The following is an 18487-nucleotide window of genomic DNA, read 5'->3' on the forward strand; positions in this document are numbered from 1 at the left end:
AACTGTTCATAATTATTTTGGCCATTGTATGTGTTCATTTAGTATCTGAGACAAGTTATGCCAGAATCTTAAAAGATTAAGCTCGAGATGCTATTGACGTTATAACAAACGATTAGTCACGTCCTCAGGCAAACAAGCGGAGGGAACTTGAGGGAACTTCAGTTATTATACCACCAAACGTTTTTTTTTCGCAATTGCGCTACTAATTCACAAGGTGGAAGACAGGTAGAACAAGACAGACGGTCTTTATCATGCATTACACCACTCGTCCGAAAGGAACACACTTACAGGAATACCTCACCATGAAACATCGGCTGACGCCACCTAAACTATTACGAGAGGGAAACCGACAAAAAAGTGCAGACCAAACTTTCATGAACTGTTTAACGTTGAAGGGCCAACTCAGTCCACTTCCTCCATCTTGCTCTCCTCGGCAACACCCTCCTCCAACGGAGGCATGTCGGCATCATCGCCTGCCGCTTCCCCCTCGTCAATGCTAAGACCCAATTTCAACATCCGGTGAATCCTGGCCGCAAAAGTGTTGGGATCGTCGAGGCTGAAACCTGAGGTCAAGAGTGCAGTCTCGAAGAGCAACATTGTAAGATCCTTCACCGACTTGTCATTCTTTTCAGCCTCAGCTCTCTTCCTCAGCTCCTCCATGATTCCATTGTCAGGGTTAATCTCCATGGTCTTCTTGCTAGACATGTAGGAGCCCATGCTGTTGTCCCTGAGGGCCTGAGCCTTCATGATTCTTTCCATGTTTGCCGTCCAGCCATACTCTCCCGTCACCAGGCAGCAAGGCGAGTCCACAATCCTGTCAGACACAACAACCTTCTCCACCTTGTCGCCAAGGATGTCCTTGATGGTCTTGCACAGGTTCTCGAAGGACTTTATTTTCTCTTCTTTCTTTTTCTTCTCCTCTTCGGTCTCTTCATCGAGTTTTAGTCCCTCCTTGGTGGCAGAGACCAGCTTCTTCCCATCATATTCCTTCAACTGCCCAACAGCATACTCATCAATGGCATCAACCATGTACAGAACTTCATAACCCTTCTTCTTGAGTCTCTCCAAGAACGGTGAGTTCTCAACAGCTTTCTTGCTTTCACCAGTAATGTAGTAAATATCCTTTTGGCCCTCCTTCATTCTGGTGACATAGTCTTTCAAGCTGGTCACCTCATCGCCACTCTTGGTTGAGTGGTAGCGGAGCAGGTCAGCCAATTTGGTTCTGTTCTGGCTGTCCTCATGGATACCCAACTTCAGGTTCTTGGAGAAAGCCTCGTAGAACTTGTTGTAATCCTCCTTGTTCTCTGCAATTTCATTGAACATCTCGATGCACTTCTTCACAAGGTTCTTCCTGATAACCTTCAGAATCTTGTTCTGCTGCAGCATCTCACGGGAAATGTTGAGTGGCAAGTCATCGGAGTCCACAACTCCCTTCACAAAGCCAAGGTACTCAGGGATAAGTTCCTCGCAGTTGTCCATGATGAACACCCTCCTGACATAGAGTTTGATATTGTTATTCTTCTTCCTGGTGTCGAAGAGATCAAATGGAGCTCTCTTTGGAACAAAGAGTATCGCTTTGAATTCGAGCTGGCCTTCAACAGAGAAGTGCTTGACTGCAAGGTGCTCTTCCCAGTCGTTCGTCAAGCTCTTGTAGAAGGCAGCGTACTCCTCCTTGGTGATCTCCTCCGGCTTTCGCAGCCATATGGGTTTCTGCTTGTTGATGAGTTGCCACTCGTGAGACACCTCCTTTATCTTTTTCTTCTTCCCTTTCTTATCTTCTTTGTCCTCATCAACCTCCTCAACTTCTCCCTCCGCTTCCTTCTTGCCTTCATCTTCATCTTCATCATCGCTGATTTCCTTCTCAGTTGTTTTCTCCGTCCAGAGGTAGATGGGGTAACTGATGAATTCGGAATGCTTCTTCACAAGGTCCTTGATCCTCCTCTCCTCCAAGTACTCCAACTGTCAACAGAAAGCCAAACATCAGCAACCATAATCAGTGACCAGTTCAGTCCATTACCAACAGATAAAGTAGACTCTCCGAAATGAACACAAATGCAGAATGATCCAGTTGGAAGTCGAAAAGTATCCTACCTGATCCTCCTTGAGGAACAGTGTGATTTTGGTTCCTCTTCCAAGTTGCTCACCACTGACGTCCCTTGTGACAGTGAAGGAACCTCCAGCCTGCGATTCCCAGATGTATTGCTCATCGTCATTGTGCTTCGTGGTCACGATAACTTTCTCAGCCACGAGGTAAGCTGAGTAAAACCCAACACCGAATTGGCCAATCATGCTAACATCCGCACCAGCTTGCAATGCCTCCATGAATTCCTTGGTCCCAGACCTCGCGATGGTACCCAGGTTATTCACAAGATCTACTCAGAACAAAGAGCCGAAATTACACTCTGTCCGAAGCAAATCATCTTGATAAAAAAGAATCGCAGGGGAGCTCGTTAGGCAAGTAAATCTCACCTGCTTTGGTCATGCCAATACCACTGTCGATGATCGACAGGGTTTTGTTAGTCTTGTCCGGAACAAGCCTGATGAAAAGCTCGGGCTGCCCATCGAGTTTGCTCTTGTCCGTGAGACCCTCGTAACGGATTTTGTCCAAAGCCTGCATTATTTTCGCGACAAAGCCAATTTCAGTTCTGTTCCGACAGTTACCGGTCATATTCCACAACAGACGGGCATATCAAACCATCCAAATCAACCCCCTGAACCTTCTGTTACTACATATTATTAAGAGATCATTCAAGGCCTAGTATAAGAACAGCCTTCAAAGTACTAGCCGATAGCTATATAACAACTCGGAGATTAGCTCAACGGCTCGAAGATGCAGGGGACAACTGTGTCTTAGTCTATCACTGTGCCAAAATATTTAAATTAATAAATACCGCATTTTATCTAACGACTTAGACTTTCTCACAATGCATAAAGCAGAAAACTCATAATTCGAATACCTATAGATCAGAAGATTCTGAGTTTGAATTTTTCCAAACCTCACAATTGAATATTTCCATACCTAGTACTGCTTACAAAAATTGGATCTGATAGCTTAAGCTTAAAATTTTGTCCCAAGTCCGCATTTGTCACAGAAGTACCAGTTTTGAGTATTCAGCAGCTCGAAGATGCAGGGGACAATTAATGAATATAACGGCCTCCCAGCATCAATGCAAGTGAATCAAACCTATAGCAAAAATTGACCGATCTACAAGCTGTCGATTCTAGGCATGACCATTTCACCATCTTTCAGCCTTTTCAACTCGTTCCCTAAGCGAGCACAACGCGATGCAAGCAGCGCACACACAATCGCGGACAAACACTCGCAAAACAAACAGGGGGAAGCAGAGAGAGAGAGAGACGTACGTCGGACGAGTTGCTGATGAGCTCCCGGAGGAAGATCTCCTTGTTGCTGTAGAAGGTGTTGATGATCAGGCTCAGGAGCTGGTTGATCTCCGCCTGGAACGCGAATGTCTCCGCGTCGGCCATCTGCACATCCGCCATTCTCCGCACACGCTAGGGCGAGGAAGCACGAACGAACGATCGGCGAACCGAGAGCGCGAAAGAAGATGAAAGCAATGCAGAAGAAGATCGTATCGAGCGCAAGCGATCAGTACTCTGCTTCGCAGACGAGAACCCGAAGCTCTATATATTGGCGCGAAGCAGAGGGAGCGCGTGGGTTCTGGAGAGTTCCATGCAACGACGTCGTTGACGAAGACGGAGATGCCTTAACCCGATGCGAAGTCGTCGTCGTCTTTCGTGGTTTGGACTGTGGAGGAGCGGGAATCGAGAATGTTCGTCCAGGTCACGAGTCTCGAATGTTCTTGTCAGGTCTTTGCCCGTTGACCGTGACTCCGCACCGGGCCGAGCGGTTCGACAGGCCTGGTCCAGGCCCAAATTCCGGACCTAGTTCGGCCCTTACTGGCCCGCTCGAGCTTGGGCCTAAGCATGCTCGGCCCGCCCATGGTCGAAATGCGAGTTCCAGACCAAGACTACGACAACAGGAAGCCTATGAACAAATTACTTGAATAACGAGAATGAAAAATCACGAGGCGATAAGATGATTGCATCTAAATTAAATCGTCACGGTTTAAGGATCCATTCATTTCGCGGAAAATGAGCAATTTTTGGAAAATATTTTCCCAAAAGTCATTTTCCAAGAAAATGACAATATTTTCTAATATTCGGCTAAAACCTTAAAATGTTTCGGAAAATATTTTTCCAATGTTCTATAGAGAAAATATTTTCTAAGACTTCACCACTTAAGCATATATCACTTACCGACTTATAAATCCATCATATATGAACTTGCCTTTAAATCCAGGCAAACTTGATTCATATATTTATTCTCTCATTATCGTTAAATGCTCATCTACTCTAAAAAATGTTCATATTGATTTTAAAAAGAAGCAAAAAAAAAAAAAACAAAAAATGTACAACCCTAATGAGAATCTTCCAGTTGAGTGGCATGCTCTCCCTCTACATTTTTTGTGTTCTAATAAACAAAAGAAAAAAAAAAGCAAAGCATATAGAGCCCTTTGCTTGAGTAATGTATAATTACGAGATAGAGTAAATAAAGAAAATAATAAGCAATAGTACAGAGTGCGAGCTTGAGATAGATGAGCTCGAGCTTCGCCTAGCAACGGCCGGCGACTAGCTAAGAAAGAAGAAGATAAGAAACAAAGAAAATAAAATAAATAGCAAAGAAAAGGGAAATTAAAAATAATTCGAATTAAAAAAGAAAAAGAAAATTAAAAAATAATTCGAATAAAAAAAAGAAAACAAGAAGAAGAGGGGAGAAGGAAGTGATGATTTGTAGATGTGTGAGATAAAAGATATCAAGTGAATGGAAAACATTTTCTCCTAATTTATAAGACCTTTTAAACATTTTCCCTAAGGAACTCATTTTCCGTGAAACAAACGTCGAAAAATTCGGAAAAGATTTTCCCGAAATTATTTTCCACGAAACGAATGAAGCCTAAATTTTACTAGCTTTTTAGTAGAACAAGACTTCTTCTAGGGTATGTGAGAAGTCGTGGCTAATGGGAGAAGAATTAAATTCTGAATCGACAACCGGATTGATGAAGTCAATTCTCTAGTCCATTGAATGTTGCCATCTCTTACGGTTCTAGATCTTGACTGCCTTGTTCTTAATTATTTACGACATATGATGGAATCTAACAAGTCTAGCACTCAGTTGATTTTGATGTGGATTCAATCTGTGTTTCTACCTTTAGATTATGGTGGTGGTGATATGCTGGTTTATGACAAAAAATTTAGCAATTCTTTTATTGTTAAAGAGAGCTTATGAACTGATGTCACATGACATAAATTGCCTACTAATGAATTGTGAAGTTTAGTGTGCAAATGGGATGGGTCGCAAAAGATCAAAAGCCTTTTGTGGTTAGTTTTTCATGGGCGCCTGTTTACTAATTACGATATATTTCAATGTAAAAAATAATGGATTCCTTTTACACTTCTCGTCCTTCACTCGTGATGTGCACAAGTGATTGTTGGCAAATCTATCTACTTCAACAACTCTATTAAAAGAAACTGACTAGTCACTAGATTTTGGTGTGGCTTGTCAGCATTTTGGAATTGGAGGAACAAAAGATTAGTTTAGAGTTCAGATAGACTTATCTATTCCGACGGGCTGGACCATCTCTCATTTTGATTGGCTCAAGCTTAATCCCGACGGGGCCTCTAAATGCAACTGGGGTTTAACTTCTGTCTGTGGGCTTCTTTGTAATTAATTGGGCAACTAGCATGCTAGGTACGTGCAAACTGTGTATATGCGTTTTTCATTCAAAGCAAAACTTTGGGAAATATTTTTATTTTTCTGAGAAATAAAAGCACTTTAAGGGAGAAAACTGATGTACAGATTTATTAGTAATTAGGTCATTCGATCCTATGTAATCGAGCACCGTTATGAGATAAATGGTGTCAACCTCGGCCTTGTCCCCCTCTCTCCCTGTTCAGAAGTCAAAAAACGATCATCCCCTAGATCACGGCGAAATCTTCCCCCGGCCGACGAGCCTCGCGATCGGCTTCCTTCCCTCCTGGTTTCCCGATGAGATCCGCCGCGCATGGCGGCTAAGAAGAGGGTCACCAGCAGACGACCGCCCAAGCTCAAGCCCGACGGCGACGGCGGCGGCGGCGGCGGCGTCGCCTCCCCCATGCCTCATTCGCAGCGCCCCTACTCCGGATACCGGCGGAGGATCGCCCTCCTGCTCCCGGCGTTCCTTCTCTTGTTCGTCGTCGGCTTCGCGAGCGTTTACTGGAACAGGTCGGGAAGTTTCGTGGTCGACGAGGTGTCCCCGGCCTTGTACTCGATCGAAGTGGTGCGCGAGTTTCCTCACGATCCCCAAGCCTTCACTCAGGTGATCATACTGATTTCTCGCTGGATTCTTTTCCCGCATTTTCTTCGTCATCGAATTCTCCATTGGCTGCCTTTTCATTACGTGAATTTTTCAGTGTTCGCTTGTCGTTCTGATTTTCTTGACATAAATAAACTGCAATTTATTTATTTTATCGCGATTTAGTTGACGACTGCGGCTCATTGCTTAATTTCGTTATGCAATTTTAGTTCTTTGCGCAATGAAGAAGTCCTTGTTACTGATGACAAGTTTGTGCACATCTTCTTACGTTGCATGTTGCGGATTTGGGGGTTGTTTTGTTTTTACCTCCTTTTCGATGGTATATTGCGTGCTGTTTGTTTATGTGAAAGCGGAAAGTGGGTAGGATAGAAGTCCTGATGCGAATTTAATGTTGCAATTTGAATGAATTTGCTTCCTTTTGCAAATTGTGATTATGCTTCTGATTTGGGAAATTCAGGGGCTTCTTTACGGGGGAAATGATACTTTGTTTGAGTCGACTGGTCTCCATGGGCAGGTAAGTCTACCGTCTTAGGACATGAATCAATGGGGTTCTCCTTCACTTTTGTTCTCACTTTCTTCCATCACATATAAGTTATGCAACTCTGTAGTTTTGGCATATGTTTCATCTCTCAACTGTTTGCTTTCTTCCAGTCATCAGTTCGAAAGGTGGCTCTCCAAAGTGGAAAGGTATGTTGCTATGCTATTTCTCTTTGACTGCCTGAATTTTACCTTAGTGTGCAGCTCTTTGAGTTAGATACAATTGAGAGTCTATGAAATATCAGTGACAATTTCATGGAGATTATTATAATGAAATGAACAAGGTAGTTTGAAAGTCGAAGCTTTCTTCAGTTATATTACAGAATTTCCATGAGTATGTTGCATGGAGTAGATTGCTAATTACCGATGTTCTTATGCCTTCTTCAGCACTTCTTAGATTGAATCTGGCTTCACCAGTCCATTTGTCCAAAAATTTTATAGGTTGAGGCAATGCAAAATATGGATCGGTCTTACTTTGGGGAAGGTTTGACTCTTCTTGATGAAAGGTATGTCAAAATGTCAGTAGCATTAGTGTTATGCATGAGCAAAATCAGCAAGGTAAAGTTGATGTTGGTGTGTGAGTATTGGCATTATGTCGAGTATAGAAGGAACTCGAACTTATGTATGAATATGTTTTTGGCTGAGCAAATCACCGGAAGGGATATACATTGTCCCATAAAACAATGGGAATCATTTGGACTTTCCAAGACATGCAGCTTAAAATATTGTGCCAGTGCCACTGTGAATGTATACTTGTTGATTGATTTAAAATGGCACCTCTTCCAATCAAAGAGTCTTCTAGTTATAAAATTCAGGAATTCAACCTTTTCTTGAAAAGAATATAGAGATGGGAGTTGCATTTTAATAGGATATGAAAACCAACTATGGTTATTTTTAATCTTCTTTTTAATAAAAGTTTTTTCCTCTCGATATCACAAAAACTAAAGGTTAAGACATGGGTGGATTGTGCATACAGAAAAAAAAAAATAATTTCCGTCATCAGAAAATATCATAAGCAATTGAATGGAGAACACCAGCATTTATATATCAAAGCAATAAGATATAGAATTGAGGGATGTTAGGAGGAGAAACTTATGAAAGTTGAAAGCTTAACTATATGACTATTTGAACGTAAAGTATGACTGAGATTTACTCTTCGTAACATTTCCTTATTCTGAGAAAGCAGAAAATTGGTTTGTTGCACTGAATTAGATAGTTAATAATGGAGTAGCAAAACCCCTTATCTTTCTCTGGAGGAGGATCAGTTTTAAGACTTCCTTTCTAGTCTCATAAGTGCATGTTTAGCCTTTTTAGTCGTTGAACTACTTGGAAAATTACCGGAGTGGTCTAGTAGGATCCTGTTTAATGAAATAATTTTTTTTTTAAAAAAAAATAGAAAATCACTAGAAAATTGTTTGTGTCAGGAATGTGGGCTTTTTCCCAGACATGATTCAGCCATTCTTTGCTTTTAACTGAATCGCTGTTGCTATTTCTCATGTTTCCATTTTTCTTTGTTATTTGAACTGCTCTTACTTCAAAGATCCTACTCTGCATGCTAATTTTGTACCTTTCATCCTTTTGTGTAGGCTGTTTCAAGTAACTTGGTTGCAGAAAACTGGTTTCATATATGACAGAAATAATTTAAGCAAAGTTCGTCTCTTACTTTTACACAGTTCCGACAATTAAGTTTATTGTTGCTGGTATATTTAAATAAGTTTTCTCTTAAGAAGTGAGCTCTCTGAAATGCTCATGTGCATTAGTGTTCTTCTGATTGTCATTAATATCAATCTGTGTACTGGGTTCTTCTCAAATTAAGAAATAGCTCATTCCTGTTTACAGGCTATTCTGTACACCCAAGGTCTGTAATAGAAGGATAGCCATATGCTCAAAGTTTCTCATCAAGACATGTAACCATTCAAAAGTTGCATGACCACTACTGCCTTTGTGCAGCTGCTTGTATGCAGTTGTGAATTTTATGTAGATACTGCAGTTATTGAGAAGATTATGAAATTTAAGATGGCATCTGAATGGAACATAAGGCATAGTGCTAATATGAATCTAGATTGTTGCATTTGACTTAACAGAGTCTACACTCTTAAAATAATGAATTTTGGCAAAAATACTTCCTCTTTGCAGTTACAGTGAAAAAATAACTTCTCTTGTTTTCCCATTGCATCCGCCCCTTTCAGATTCACTTTCCCAGAAGATTTAGTTTTAGTTGGTTATCATTATTGTTGCATAGACTCTTGTATTAGGTGATGTTAGCTTTCAACTTGTGATGTATTATTGTGCTCTCTCTCTCCCTCTCTTGCCTACTGCCTTGGTGGCCGGTCATTGCCATTGCCATCTCTCTCTATCTTGCCTTGCTTATTCATGGTATGCCATTGGAGCTATTGATTGGGGTTCTTCCTCGATACCAACTCATTCATCATTTTTTGCTCAGTGCAGTTTGAAGAATTCACTCATGAGATGCAAGATGGTTGGGGACTAGCAACTGATGGCAAAATATTGTTTGGAAGCGATGGAAGTTCAACATTGTATCAAATTGATCCTCATAATTTCAGAGGTGGTCTAACTCGCTCTTTCTTCCACCCAGCCTCCGCAGTCATTGGGACCTTTTCCTTTAACAGAGAGGGTTTTTATACTGATAGGTGGCAATCTTTGTTGCAGTCATTGATAAACAGGTTGTCAGATACAGGACTCATGAAGTTCACAACCTTAATGAGCTAGAGTATATTAATGGGGAAATTTGGGCAAACATATGGCAGGTAAACATTCAATTCTCGGAGTATTGTAGGCGGGGAGAGATCCTGACATTGGAATATGGCAATCTTACCTGGCATGACAAATTTCCTCTCTGCTTCAATTCCAATTTCTAGGGAAGAACAGTCACGGTTTGAGTTCCAAATGTTTGAATACTGTTATTCTTTCACTCATAGCAAAGCTAATATGGGTGCAAAATGCTATCTGTTACATTGTTAGAATATCATAAGTTGATGATTCTACTATTATCATTCTGCCCAAATGAAGAGATTGTCCTTAAAACCATGGCCTCATATCTCTTGGATTATCCTTTGTGTATTGTGCAGAGTGACTGCATTGCGAGAATCTCTTATAAAGATGGCAAAGTAATTGGCTGGATACTTCTTCCAAATTTGAGGTGTCAATTCTTTCCCTGTAAATGGGCCTTGGATGCTTTTTCATAAGCTGGAAGTAGTTGAGTTTGCTCATAACATTATTAACTTGCTGCATTTGTCTCTATTCTGCAGGGAAGGATTGTTAACAGCAGGATATAAAGTAAGCTATAGAGATGAAACAATTGAATCCAATTTTATTGAATTTTGCCAGCTTTGATACTGTACACGCACTATGTGGAGAATTCCAATAATGCTTGGCCGGGCAAGCATGAATGCTTGTGTCTGAATGAGATGACCTTCTGTAAATCTGATAGTGTATTTGGTCCATGACCTGCACGGGTTAAGTCATTTTTTTGTGACAAGGGACGCCTATCCACAACATTTCATCTAAAAGTACCCTTGTTTTTGGCTGTATGAAAATTAATTATTTTGTCTGTACTCTTATTTTATAAGAAGTTATTGTCTATTTAACTTGTCTAATTCATGTGGGCATTCTGTGTTCTGCCAGGGAATTGATGTATTAAACGGCATAGCTTGGGATAGTGAAGAGAAGCGCCTATTTGGTGAGCTCTCATCTTTGACCTGCATTTTCCAGCATGTATTCTTGATAGCCTCAATTTGTTATTTCTACGAGCCATTCATTTGGTGATCATTTACTGAAAAGGTCGGATGCTCTTCTGTCGTGGATGGGTATTCACAGGCAATGCTTTGAAATGAGGCTTTGTGATAGTTTTCTGCCCTGGTTTATGTGTTGCGACACACTAATCTGTATTTTCTGTAGCAAAAGTGCTCTGGTCAAAATGCTGGTCTCGAGCATACTTGAGGTCACATTATTTATTTGTCGATGTTTTGTGTGCAGTAACTGGAAAATTATGGCCAAACCTATATGAGATCCAGTTGCATCCTGTAGAAAGGCGGTTTGACGATGGAGTCATCGAGCAACTATGTCTGCGGATGCCTTTCAATTTTGGAAAGCCATAGTCTGACGGAGGAGTCATTTACGGCATGGTTATGGTTAGTTGTGCTACAAACAAGGTGGCATGATCGGGATTATGATGTTCAGATATACTGTGTCCATCGCTGAGAAGCATACAATCACGGTAGGGAAGAAATAAAGTGGCACAAAGTTGAAAGAAAATGAAAGACCTTTCCACGTTGATAAATTTGATCTCTGTCTGTCTCTCTGTGTGATGCGTTTTGTTGAATCTCGTCTCGTCTCTTTCATATTCCATCCCGTGCGGCTCACCAGGAGTTCATATAAAAGGACTGTACATATTCATGGGCTCAAATCTTTCTTTGAGTTAAATGGATTTGAATGGATGGAAGCCCACCTTCAGAAAATCGTAACAAGTGGAATGTTTATATAGACAAATTAGACTTTTATTGCTTTATTCGTTCTGGGAAAAATCAATTATAGAGTAGATACTTCTAAATGTCAGAATTTTAGGAAAATAGTCTAAAAAGTCCAAGATTTATTGTACTTTTGTCAATTAAGTTCTAAAACTTTCAATTTTATCAATTTAGTCTTAAACTATTTCACTTTTTGCCAATTGTTGGTCGTTGTTGGTCGGAATTTATTGATGTGGATGCCTGGAGTTGATGAGACACGTTTTTAATAATATTTTAATGATATTTTAATTTTTTGGATTTTTTATGGGTTTTTTTTTTTTTTACTTTTCTTTGTCTATTTTTTTTTTCGGGGTGGGGGGGTTTTGGAGTTTGGCTGGTGAGGTGACAGGTTGACCCTGGTAGGCCCTAGCTAAAAAAAAAAAAAACCATAAAAAATTCAAAATATGATTAAAAATTCTCACGTTATTATCGGCTGTCGACATTGGTAATTTCCAACTAAAATTATTTGGATGGATTTAATTGGTAAGAAGTGAAAAAATTTATGATGGAATTGGAAAAATTAAAAAGTTTATAATTGAATTAATAAAAGTATAATAGATTTAGGATTTCAATAATTTTCCCTCTAAATGTTTAGATTGGCGAGACTTTCACCTGTTTCATCTCCCTATAGAAGATTGATTTCTATCTCCTACTATGAGCTGTGAAATTATATAATCGCAATAAATAAATTTAACAACAACTATTTTTTTAGGGTTATTATTACGAAAAAATCTTAATTGATACATGTGACAAATTTACTAAAAATCTCATATTGGTACACTTGATGAATTTACTTATCATTAGTTTTCATTAAATTTTACGGTTAAAGTATTGAGTTATATAATATGTGGTAGTTGACAGATATATTAATTTAAGATTTTACCTTCTATTTATTATAGGTATATCAATTTGTGATTTTTGGTGGTACTAATTTTATTTAACGAAAACTAAAGAATGATAAATTTGTAACAAAATATAAGTTTAGGATTTTTTGTTGTTAAAAAATTAGTTTGAAATAAATTTATCACGGATTATCAGTTTGGAATTTTTTGTGGTAAAAAAATTAGTTTAAGATAAATTTATCACAGATATAATAGTTTAAGGTTTTCTGCGATAATAATCCTAATCAAGTGAGTTTCACTGTTTAAAATGTATGGAGACCCTGTTTTCGCATACGGAATGCCTAGCAATAATCTGTTATATGGTGCTATTGCCGTCAAATATGAAACATGGCCCCCCCTCATAGTCCTATTTGAATATGAAACTTAATGGTTCGCCCTCCTTAACCGCCGCGAATTTTCTACGAATTATTATCATATTTTCATATTGGCTCCGGATTGCTAATGCATCCGTCGTTGATGCTCCTGCAATTCGGTTCACCGAACGCGTCCTGTCAAAAGGACGGATAAGCTCCGTCCTATGAATTCGTTCCCGTACGATGATGAACCACCGAACACTGAACGACAACAGTCTCCGAGGTCAGCGACACCTCAGCGGCCGTTGGAAAAAGAACCGGTCTTCTCCGAGACGATCGGGAACGAAGATTTTATTAAGTACCAGAATCTCGCGCCGCTGAAAAGCAAATTAACGAACTAACAACGTTTGAACTTCAATCTGTCTCTCTACTTCAACTTCAAGCTCTGTTCATCTCCCTCTCTCTCTCTTGAAGCCACAGTCAAGTCATGCCATCAAACTCGTCTCATTCTTCCGCTGATCAGTTCTCGAACCACGCCTCGCCGCTCTTCGGAACCCGGTTATGGATTCAAATACTGGCGTTCTCGGCCACCGTCGTGGTTTTGTTCCTGCTTCCCATCCTCTTCATTTGCTGCTACCGCAGAAAGCCGTCCGTGCCTCGCTCCCGGCTGTCGAACCCTGCCGCGGCCAAGAGTTGTTTCGGTCCAAGAGCTTCGTCGTTGGATCACAGACTGCTGTCTTCGTTCCGCCTCTCTGACGTTGAGATGGAAGCCGTCCTGTTCAATCAGTCGAGGGCGGCTCCGGCTCGTGAGAGCGGGGTGTTCCGGACTAGCCTTGTGGCTGATCCGGAATCAGTTGTGGGGAAGACGAGGTTAGCGCTCGATGAGATTAAATTTGCGACGAATGGATTTGCCTGCGAAAATGTGATTGGATGCGGAGACCATGCAGTTGTTTACCGGGGGGTTTTGCTGAACAATGTAAGAGTGGCAGTGAAGAGATTGCTGTGCAGCAGGTACTAAACAACTTTTGTTGCTGGATACATCTAGGCACTCCTGAGAAATTAGCTTAAATTGAATCTATGCGACGATCAATGGTAGGCCTCGGAAATAGATATCGGAAATTAGTAGCGTCAGAGCGTTGCCTCATGATTAAGTTAGTAACCGCGGGAACTGATTTAAAGTCCGGATGAACACGTTCATTTTGATTCTGTGGAGATTGGGCTTTGTTACTAAGGCTTCTGTGGTTCCTCAGTCTGGAAGATGAGGAATTCAAGCGAGAAGTGGAGGTTATATCGCATGTTAGACACAAGAATCTCGTGAAGCTGATTGGATACTGTGCCGAAGGAGATTACAGGTAACATCTAGGTACACGCTTGTCAAATATTGCTTTCAATAGAATGTTGAAATGTTGAGTTAAATCATCATTATATCAGGGTGCTTGTCTATGAGTATGTTGATAATGGCAATCTGCATCAGTGGCTTCATGACTGTAGTGGGAAGGCCAGTCCTCTAACATGGGGTCAAAGGATAAATATTATCCGAGGAATGGCAAAAGGGTGCGTTTGCTGAACTTAAACTCGATTTTATGTAATTTATAATCGATCTCTTGAGGAGCAAGTTCTTGCAGATTGGCCTACATTCATGAGGACGCTGAACCGAAGGTTGTCCATTGCAATATCAAATCTAGCAACATACTTCTTGATCATCAGTGGAATCCAAAAATTTCTGATATGGGGTCGGCCGAGCTCTATGAACCGGAGCCAAGTCACATGTCAAGCGAACAATCGAGGTGAAATAGTTTACTGATCAAGGATGGGTTTTTGATCTAGTGAATTCATGAAACTCAATTATTCATATGACTGACCGAAATTCCTCGGGTCCTCAGTTATGCAGCACCAGATTATGACGTCTATTGCTTTGGAGTACTCGTTATGGAGATAGTAACAGGGAGGCTTCCTGTAGATGAAAGTCAACCCCAGGTTAGGCCTATGGAACTGCAAATCAATTACGTCTCCAACTGGGACAGATGGTAAGATCAAAGGATGCACTGACTTAAAATTTGATTTCTGTGACAGGCACATTTGATTGATTGGTTGAAGTTCATGATTGCAAATCAGAGAACCGTACATGTGGTTGATTCTAATATACCCGAAAGGCCTTCTTCAAAGGAACTCAAGCGCGTTCTTCTGATTGCTCTAAGATGCGTCGATCCGGATTTAAATCACAGGCCTAGAATGGGGGATGTAGTTCACATGCTAGAGACGAGGGATTTGCTAATTGGAGATGTTAGATCATTCGCAGATTAACTGTGAAACATTATGTTTTTGTGTTTGCAAATTATCCGTTAATTCAATCATGTAGCCCCCATTTGGTTCGGTTTGATCTAGAAGCAAGGCATCGGCAGAAGGCAATTTCTTGTCCTTATGCAGAAAACATTCATAGAGCTTTGCTGGATCATATAAAAGTCTTTGCCTTATTCCAAAAGGGGAAAACACCATCATGTACCAGGAAATGACACCAAATTAACACGATGATCATGCAGAGATGGATAGGGCGAACATGATTTCAGATCTTAAATGATTAAGCTTAGATAAAGTTTTCCATCTCCATGGTACTTTCTTACCCTGAAATCTCTTAGTTCTTGGCTCTATAGTTTTTTTTCATTCTCATCCAGTCTTATATGAGAAAATAAGCATTGTGGAAGACGAAGACTTCTTGTTCCATCCTCCCAAAAGAACATTGTTCTGTTTCTTATTGGTGATTACTAGGTAAAGAGAGAAATTATCCTGCTACAATCTTCCGGTAGATAATATCATTTATGATACTGCACAATTGCGCGGATCAAAGGAAGACAGAAAAAAAAAAAGAAATTAAAGATTGTAGCAATTCCAGCGCATTGGCACACAGTTTCTTGGAAGCATCGCTCTTAACACTCTACAAACACTAGTGAACATAGTTTTAAGGAACTGGACACGTCTTCAACTCCACGTCCTCAATTGGCAGCGTATCCTTAGGAAAAGGACAGTCTATTGCTGGTTCCTTCACGGGCAACAGATCACAAGCCACAGGAGTCACGTTGCTTGTAACTCCTGCTATGTCCGTGCAGTTCCACTGTATTTTTTCTGGTTTTGGGCTCAATCCGATATGGACATTCGAAATGCAGATCCCAGTAAAAGGATCTCCTTTTATTCCTTCAAGTCTAGCCGAATAAGTCACATTTTCAGCCACCATGTCTCTGTAATTTATTCCTTGAATCACAGGTAGCGCCTTGGGATCGTACCCAGGGTCGGGGTGGAAATTAAAGCCGCCACTCGTCCAAAACATGTAATCCATGGTCTTCATGATCATCGACCTCATGAAAATGTCCTTGATATACCCTCCTCTTCCAGGAGCGGTTTTGATTCTGATACCCGATTGGGTGTTGATGGGCACAACATTCTCGGCTCTTATGTCCTGGATTCCACCAGACATCTGGCTGCCGAGAGCTATTGCGGCACCTCTTGGAGAAGTGCACGTAATCCGTCTTATAATGACATGTTGTGTCGGCATTCCGAATGCAATCCCGTACTGGTTCCAGCCACTCTTGATTGCGACGCAGTCATCTCCGGACACTATATAGCAATCCTCAATCCGGACGTTTGTGCATGAATCTGAGAATTGGAATTGACCCGCGATTAATCAGCTTATATTAAGGAGACTGAAGGTTCACTGATAAGAAGTAAACTAATAGCTAAGAACTTATGAGCTGCATTCAGAAACAAGATAATTTCCAAGTTGTTCTCCGTCTAAGAGCAGCTACTGTAAACCGGCATTTGATGAGCATCAAGAAAGAACATAGCAATTAATTATGGAGTAATAAAACCAGAAGGCTAACCAGGGTCTACTCCATCAGTACTGGGAGAATCAACTGGTGCGAGAATGGTTAGCCTTTGAACCAAAATATTGCTGCAATCATCACTATAATAGTCAATAGCAGTCTCAAACTAACAAAAGATTAAAACACATTTTAAAATTAATTTCACAGTTCCAAGCATGACATAGAAGCGGGCAAACCTGCTGTAAATTGGATGAACGAACCACGACGGAGAATCAACCAAAGTAAGATTAGATATCTGGACCCAATTCGAGTACATGATTTCGATAAGGTAAGGTAGAGTCCAGTTCAGCTCTTCTTTCCTGAACTTGTCCCACCAGTAAGCACCCTGTCCGTGAATGGTACCGTTGTTTCCTGCAAAATCATCATTCAGAAAAGTTCTCGACCAGAAATGTGTATCAAAATCGGATGATGAGACCTTACCTATATGTGAACTCAATTACAGTAACAAGCTGAAGGGGAGGAAAGCCAAATCTTGACTAAATATATATATACCTGTGATCACTACGTCAGTGAGATTTATACCGAAGATCAGACTGCTGAACCGTCTGCCATGAGCGTTTCTTCCTGCCCCGTATGACGGCAAGATAGCCACTTGAGGCCATTCCGATTCATTCTGTACGACAATATAATACACATCCCATACTTGAGGCCATTCCGATTCAAAGTACATTGTGTGCACAGACACAGACAAACGCAAGTACAAATGCCTAAAAATTTACAGTAGCAAAACCAGCTGTTAAGAATAGGAAACTCTTTTCGTGTTTGAATCTAAGAAGAGACATCACAAGCAGATGGAACAGAGGCTTTTCGTTACTTATCATGTTCCAACAGTAGACTTTGTCAAAAAACATGAGATGAATCATGTTTTTCTTTATGTTCCAGCTTGGATGCTCTGCTTTACGACAGACATGATCTATCCTCAGACCATCTCATGAAGAATCGGATGTGAGACCTTGCGGTCGGCAAAGCGAGTCCACGGATAAACCACGCAAAGAGAACGACGTTGTCTTTTGTGCTTTGTAAAGCGTTACCACCCACACGAGCGTGTACCTGGGATGCGAGAATAGTGGCGTTTCCGTCGAGGTAGAGCGTGAAGTGGCTGGTGAGATTGAAACTCCCCGTCAACCACTTCCCCGCTGGCACCACCAGCTGCGCCCCACCGTCCAGCGCGTACTCGCTCAGGTTCGCGACTGCCCGCCTGAACGCCTCCGTGTTCGACGTCCTCCCGTCCCCGACGCCTCCAAAATCCACCAACGATGCGGCGTGCTTCCGGCAATTGATCGCCGGGTAGGATTCTCCTCCTCTCGCCGAGAGCAGGGACAAAAGCAGGAGCAGCAACGCCGAGCGACCCGGCAACCGCACGGTCATCTGTTTCGAAACGAGGTAGACAAAGAAAAGGAAAAACGCAGAAGATGGTTTAGGCCAAACGAAAAAAAAAAAGAATCACGAATGAGCAGTGATCGAGAAGATTATCGCGTGAAACTAGAAACAGACGGGAAGACATTGTACAACGAACGAAGCAATGAACCTTTGAACTCAAGGGTTGCATCATCATCGTCAGGATGAGGATGAGGATGATGATGATGATGATGATGATGATGATGATGATGATGATGATGATGGTATGGGAGTGATTGAAGATGGTTTTTTAACGTTCCAAATGGATATGCATTTAAGTTCTTTGTTACCATAATGGAATCATATCTGGGACTGCATCTTCTCTCCAGGATTCTTGATTGGGGTCTCGAGTTCAGGTTCTCTTCTGCCGGTCGTTTGGTCAGGAATCAGACGTGACGTTCTGAGCGTATGGTGGATATGGAACTGGAAGTAAAGACCAACCTCTTGCACGACGGATCGCATGGAACACCATTTATGGGTAGGTATTCAAGCTTTGCTTCGCATATGCGAAGAACATGGAAACCTTAGATTGTGCAGTCAAGTTATTGCTAGATTTTACAGCGACTGCTCTCTCACTTGCCG

General features: G+C 41.2%; 4 protein-coding genes across 4 annotated transcripts; 2 read left to right on the plus strand and 2 right to left on the minus strand.

Annotated features, from left to right (window-relative positions):
- Positions 1-147: 147 nt before the first annotated feature.
- Positions 148-3624, minus strand: LOC104448346 (heat shock protein 83). The gene is made up of 4 exons (XM_010062131.3): positions 3364-3624; positions 2470-2611; positions 2092-2372; positions 148-1959 (listed from the first exon to the last, which is right to left on the minus strand). The coding sequence occupies exons 1-4, from the start codon at positions 3499-3501 to the stop codon at positions 403-405; spliced, it is 2118 nt and encodes a 705-aa protein (XP_010060433.2). The 5' UTR covers positions 3502-3624; the 3' UTR covers positions 148-402.
- Positions 3625-5890: 2266 nt separating this feature from the next.
- LOC104448354 (glutaminyl-peptide cyclotransferase) lies at positions 5891-11433 on the plus strand. Its single transcript, XM_010062143.3, has 11 exons — positions 5891-6377; positions 6832-6888; positions 7026-7061; positions 7353-7417; positions 8498-8561; positions 9360-9477; positions 9582-9679; positions 10001-10071; positions 10181-10208; positions 10557-10611; positions 10908-11433. The coding sequence occupies exons 1-11, from the start codon at positions 6084-6086 to the stop codon at positions 11027-11029; spliced, it is 1008 nt and encodes a 335-aa protein (XP_010060445.2). The 5' UTR covers positions 5891-6083; the 3' UTR covers positions 11030-11433.
- Positions 11434-12691: 1258 nt separating this feature from the next.
- Positions 12692-15161, plus strand: LOC104448372 (probable serine/threonine-protein kinase At1g01540). Its single transcript, XM_010062167.3, has 6 exons — positions 12692-13643; positions 13883-13984; positions 14064-14186; positions 14258-14419; positions 14516-14609; positions 14706-15161. Exons 1-6 carry the CDS (start codon positions 13120-13122, stop codon positions 14934-14936), a joined length of 1236 nt encoding a protein of 411 aa, XP_010060469.2. The 5' UTR covers positions 12692-13119; the 3' UTR covers positions 14937-15161.
- A 192-nt stretch (positions 15162-15353) lies between these two features.
- LOC104415373 (probable polygalacturonase) lies at positions 15354-17891 on the minus strand. The gene is made up of 5 exons (XM_010026664.3): positions 17558-17891; positions 17000-17120; positions 16684-16858; positions 16505-16575; positions 15354-16280 (listed from the first exon to the last, which is right to left on the minus strand). Exons 1-5 carry the CDS (start codon positions 17873-17875, stop codon positions 15589-15591), a joined length of 1377 nt encoding a protein of 458 aa, XP_010024966.1. The 5' UTR covers positions 17876-17891; the 3' UTR covers positions 15354-15588.
- Between the last annotated feature and the right edge of the window lie 596 nt (positions 17892-18487).

The sequence above is a fragment of the Eucalyptus grandis genome, chromosome 1 (assembly GCF_016545825.1).
Source record: "Eucalyptus grandis isolate ANBG69807.140 chromosome 1, ASM1654582v1, whole genome shotgun sequence".
In the NCBI taxonomy this organism is placed as follows: domain Eukaryota; kingdom Viridiplantae; phylum Streptophyta; class Magnoliopsida; order Myrtales; family Myrtaceae; genus Eucalyptus; species Eucalyptus grandis.

Bases quoted from the DNA above. Each gene is read 5' to 3' on its own strand.
- LOC104448346 (XM_010062131.3), bottom strand. From the start codon at position 3,501: ATGGCGGATGTGCAGATGGCCGACGCGGAGACATTCGCGTTCCAGGCG. The intron at 2,612-3,363 runs GTACGTCTCTCT...AAAATAATGCAG, and splicing joins TCATCAGCAACTCGTCCGAC to GCTTTGGACAAAATCCGTTA. The intron at 2,373-2,469 runs GTGAGATTTACT...TGTTCTGAGTAG, and splicing joins TATTGGCATGACCAAAGCAG to ATCTTGTGAATAACCTGGGT.
- LOC104448354 (XM_010062143.3), top strand. From the start codon at position 6,084: ATGGCGGCTAAGAAGAGGGTCACCAGCAGACGACCGCCCAAGCTCAAG. The intron at 6,378-6,831 runs GTGATCATACTG...TGGGAAATTCAG, and splicing joins ATCCCCAAGCCTTCACTCAG to GGGCTTCTTTACGGGGGAAA. The intron at 9,680-10,000 runs GTAAACATTCAA...TGTATTGTGCAG, and splicing joins TTTGGGCAAACATATGGCAG to AGTGACTGCATTGCGAGAAT.
- LOC104448372 (XM_010062167.3), top strand. From the start codon at position 13,120: ATGCCATCAAACTCGTCTCATTCTTCCGCTGATCAGTTCTCGAACCAC. The intron at 13,644-13,882 runs GTACTAAACAAC...GTGGTTCCTCAG, and splicing joins AAGAGATTGCTGTGCAGCAG to TCTGGAAGATGAGGAATTCA. The intron at 14,187-14,257 runs GTGCGTTTGCTG...AAGTTCTTGCAG, and splicing joins ATCCGAGGAATGGCAAAAGG to ATTGGCCTACATTCATGAGG.
- LOC104415373 (XM_010026664.3), bottom strand. From the start codon at position 17,875: ATGACCGTGCGGTTGCCGGGTCGCTCGGCGTTGCTGCTCCTGCTTTTG. The intron at 16,859-16,999 runs GTATATATATAT...ATGATTTTGCAG, and splicing joins CACTGACGTAGTGATCACAG to GAAACAACGGTACCATTCAC. The intron at 16,576-16,683 runs GTTTGCCCGCTT...TGATGATTGCAG, and splicing joins GTTCATCCAATTTACAGCAG to CAATATTTTGGTTCAAAGGC.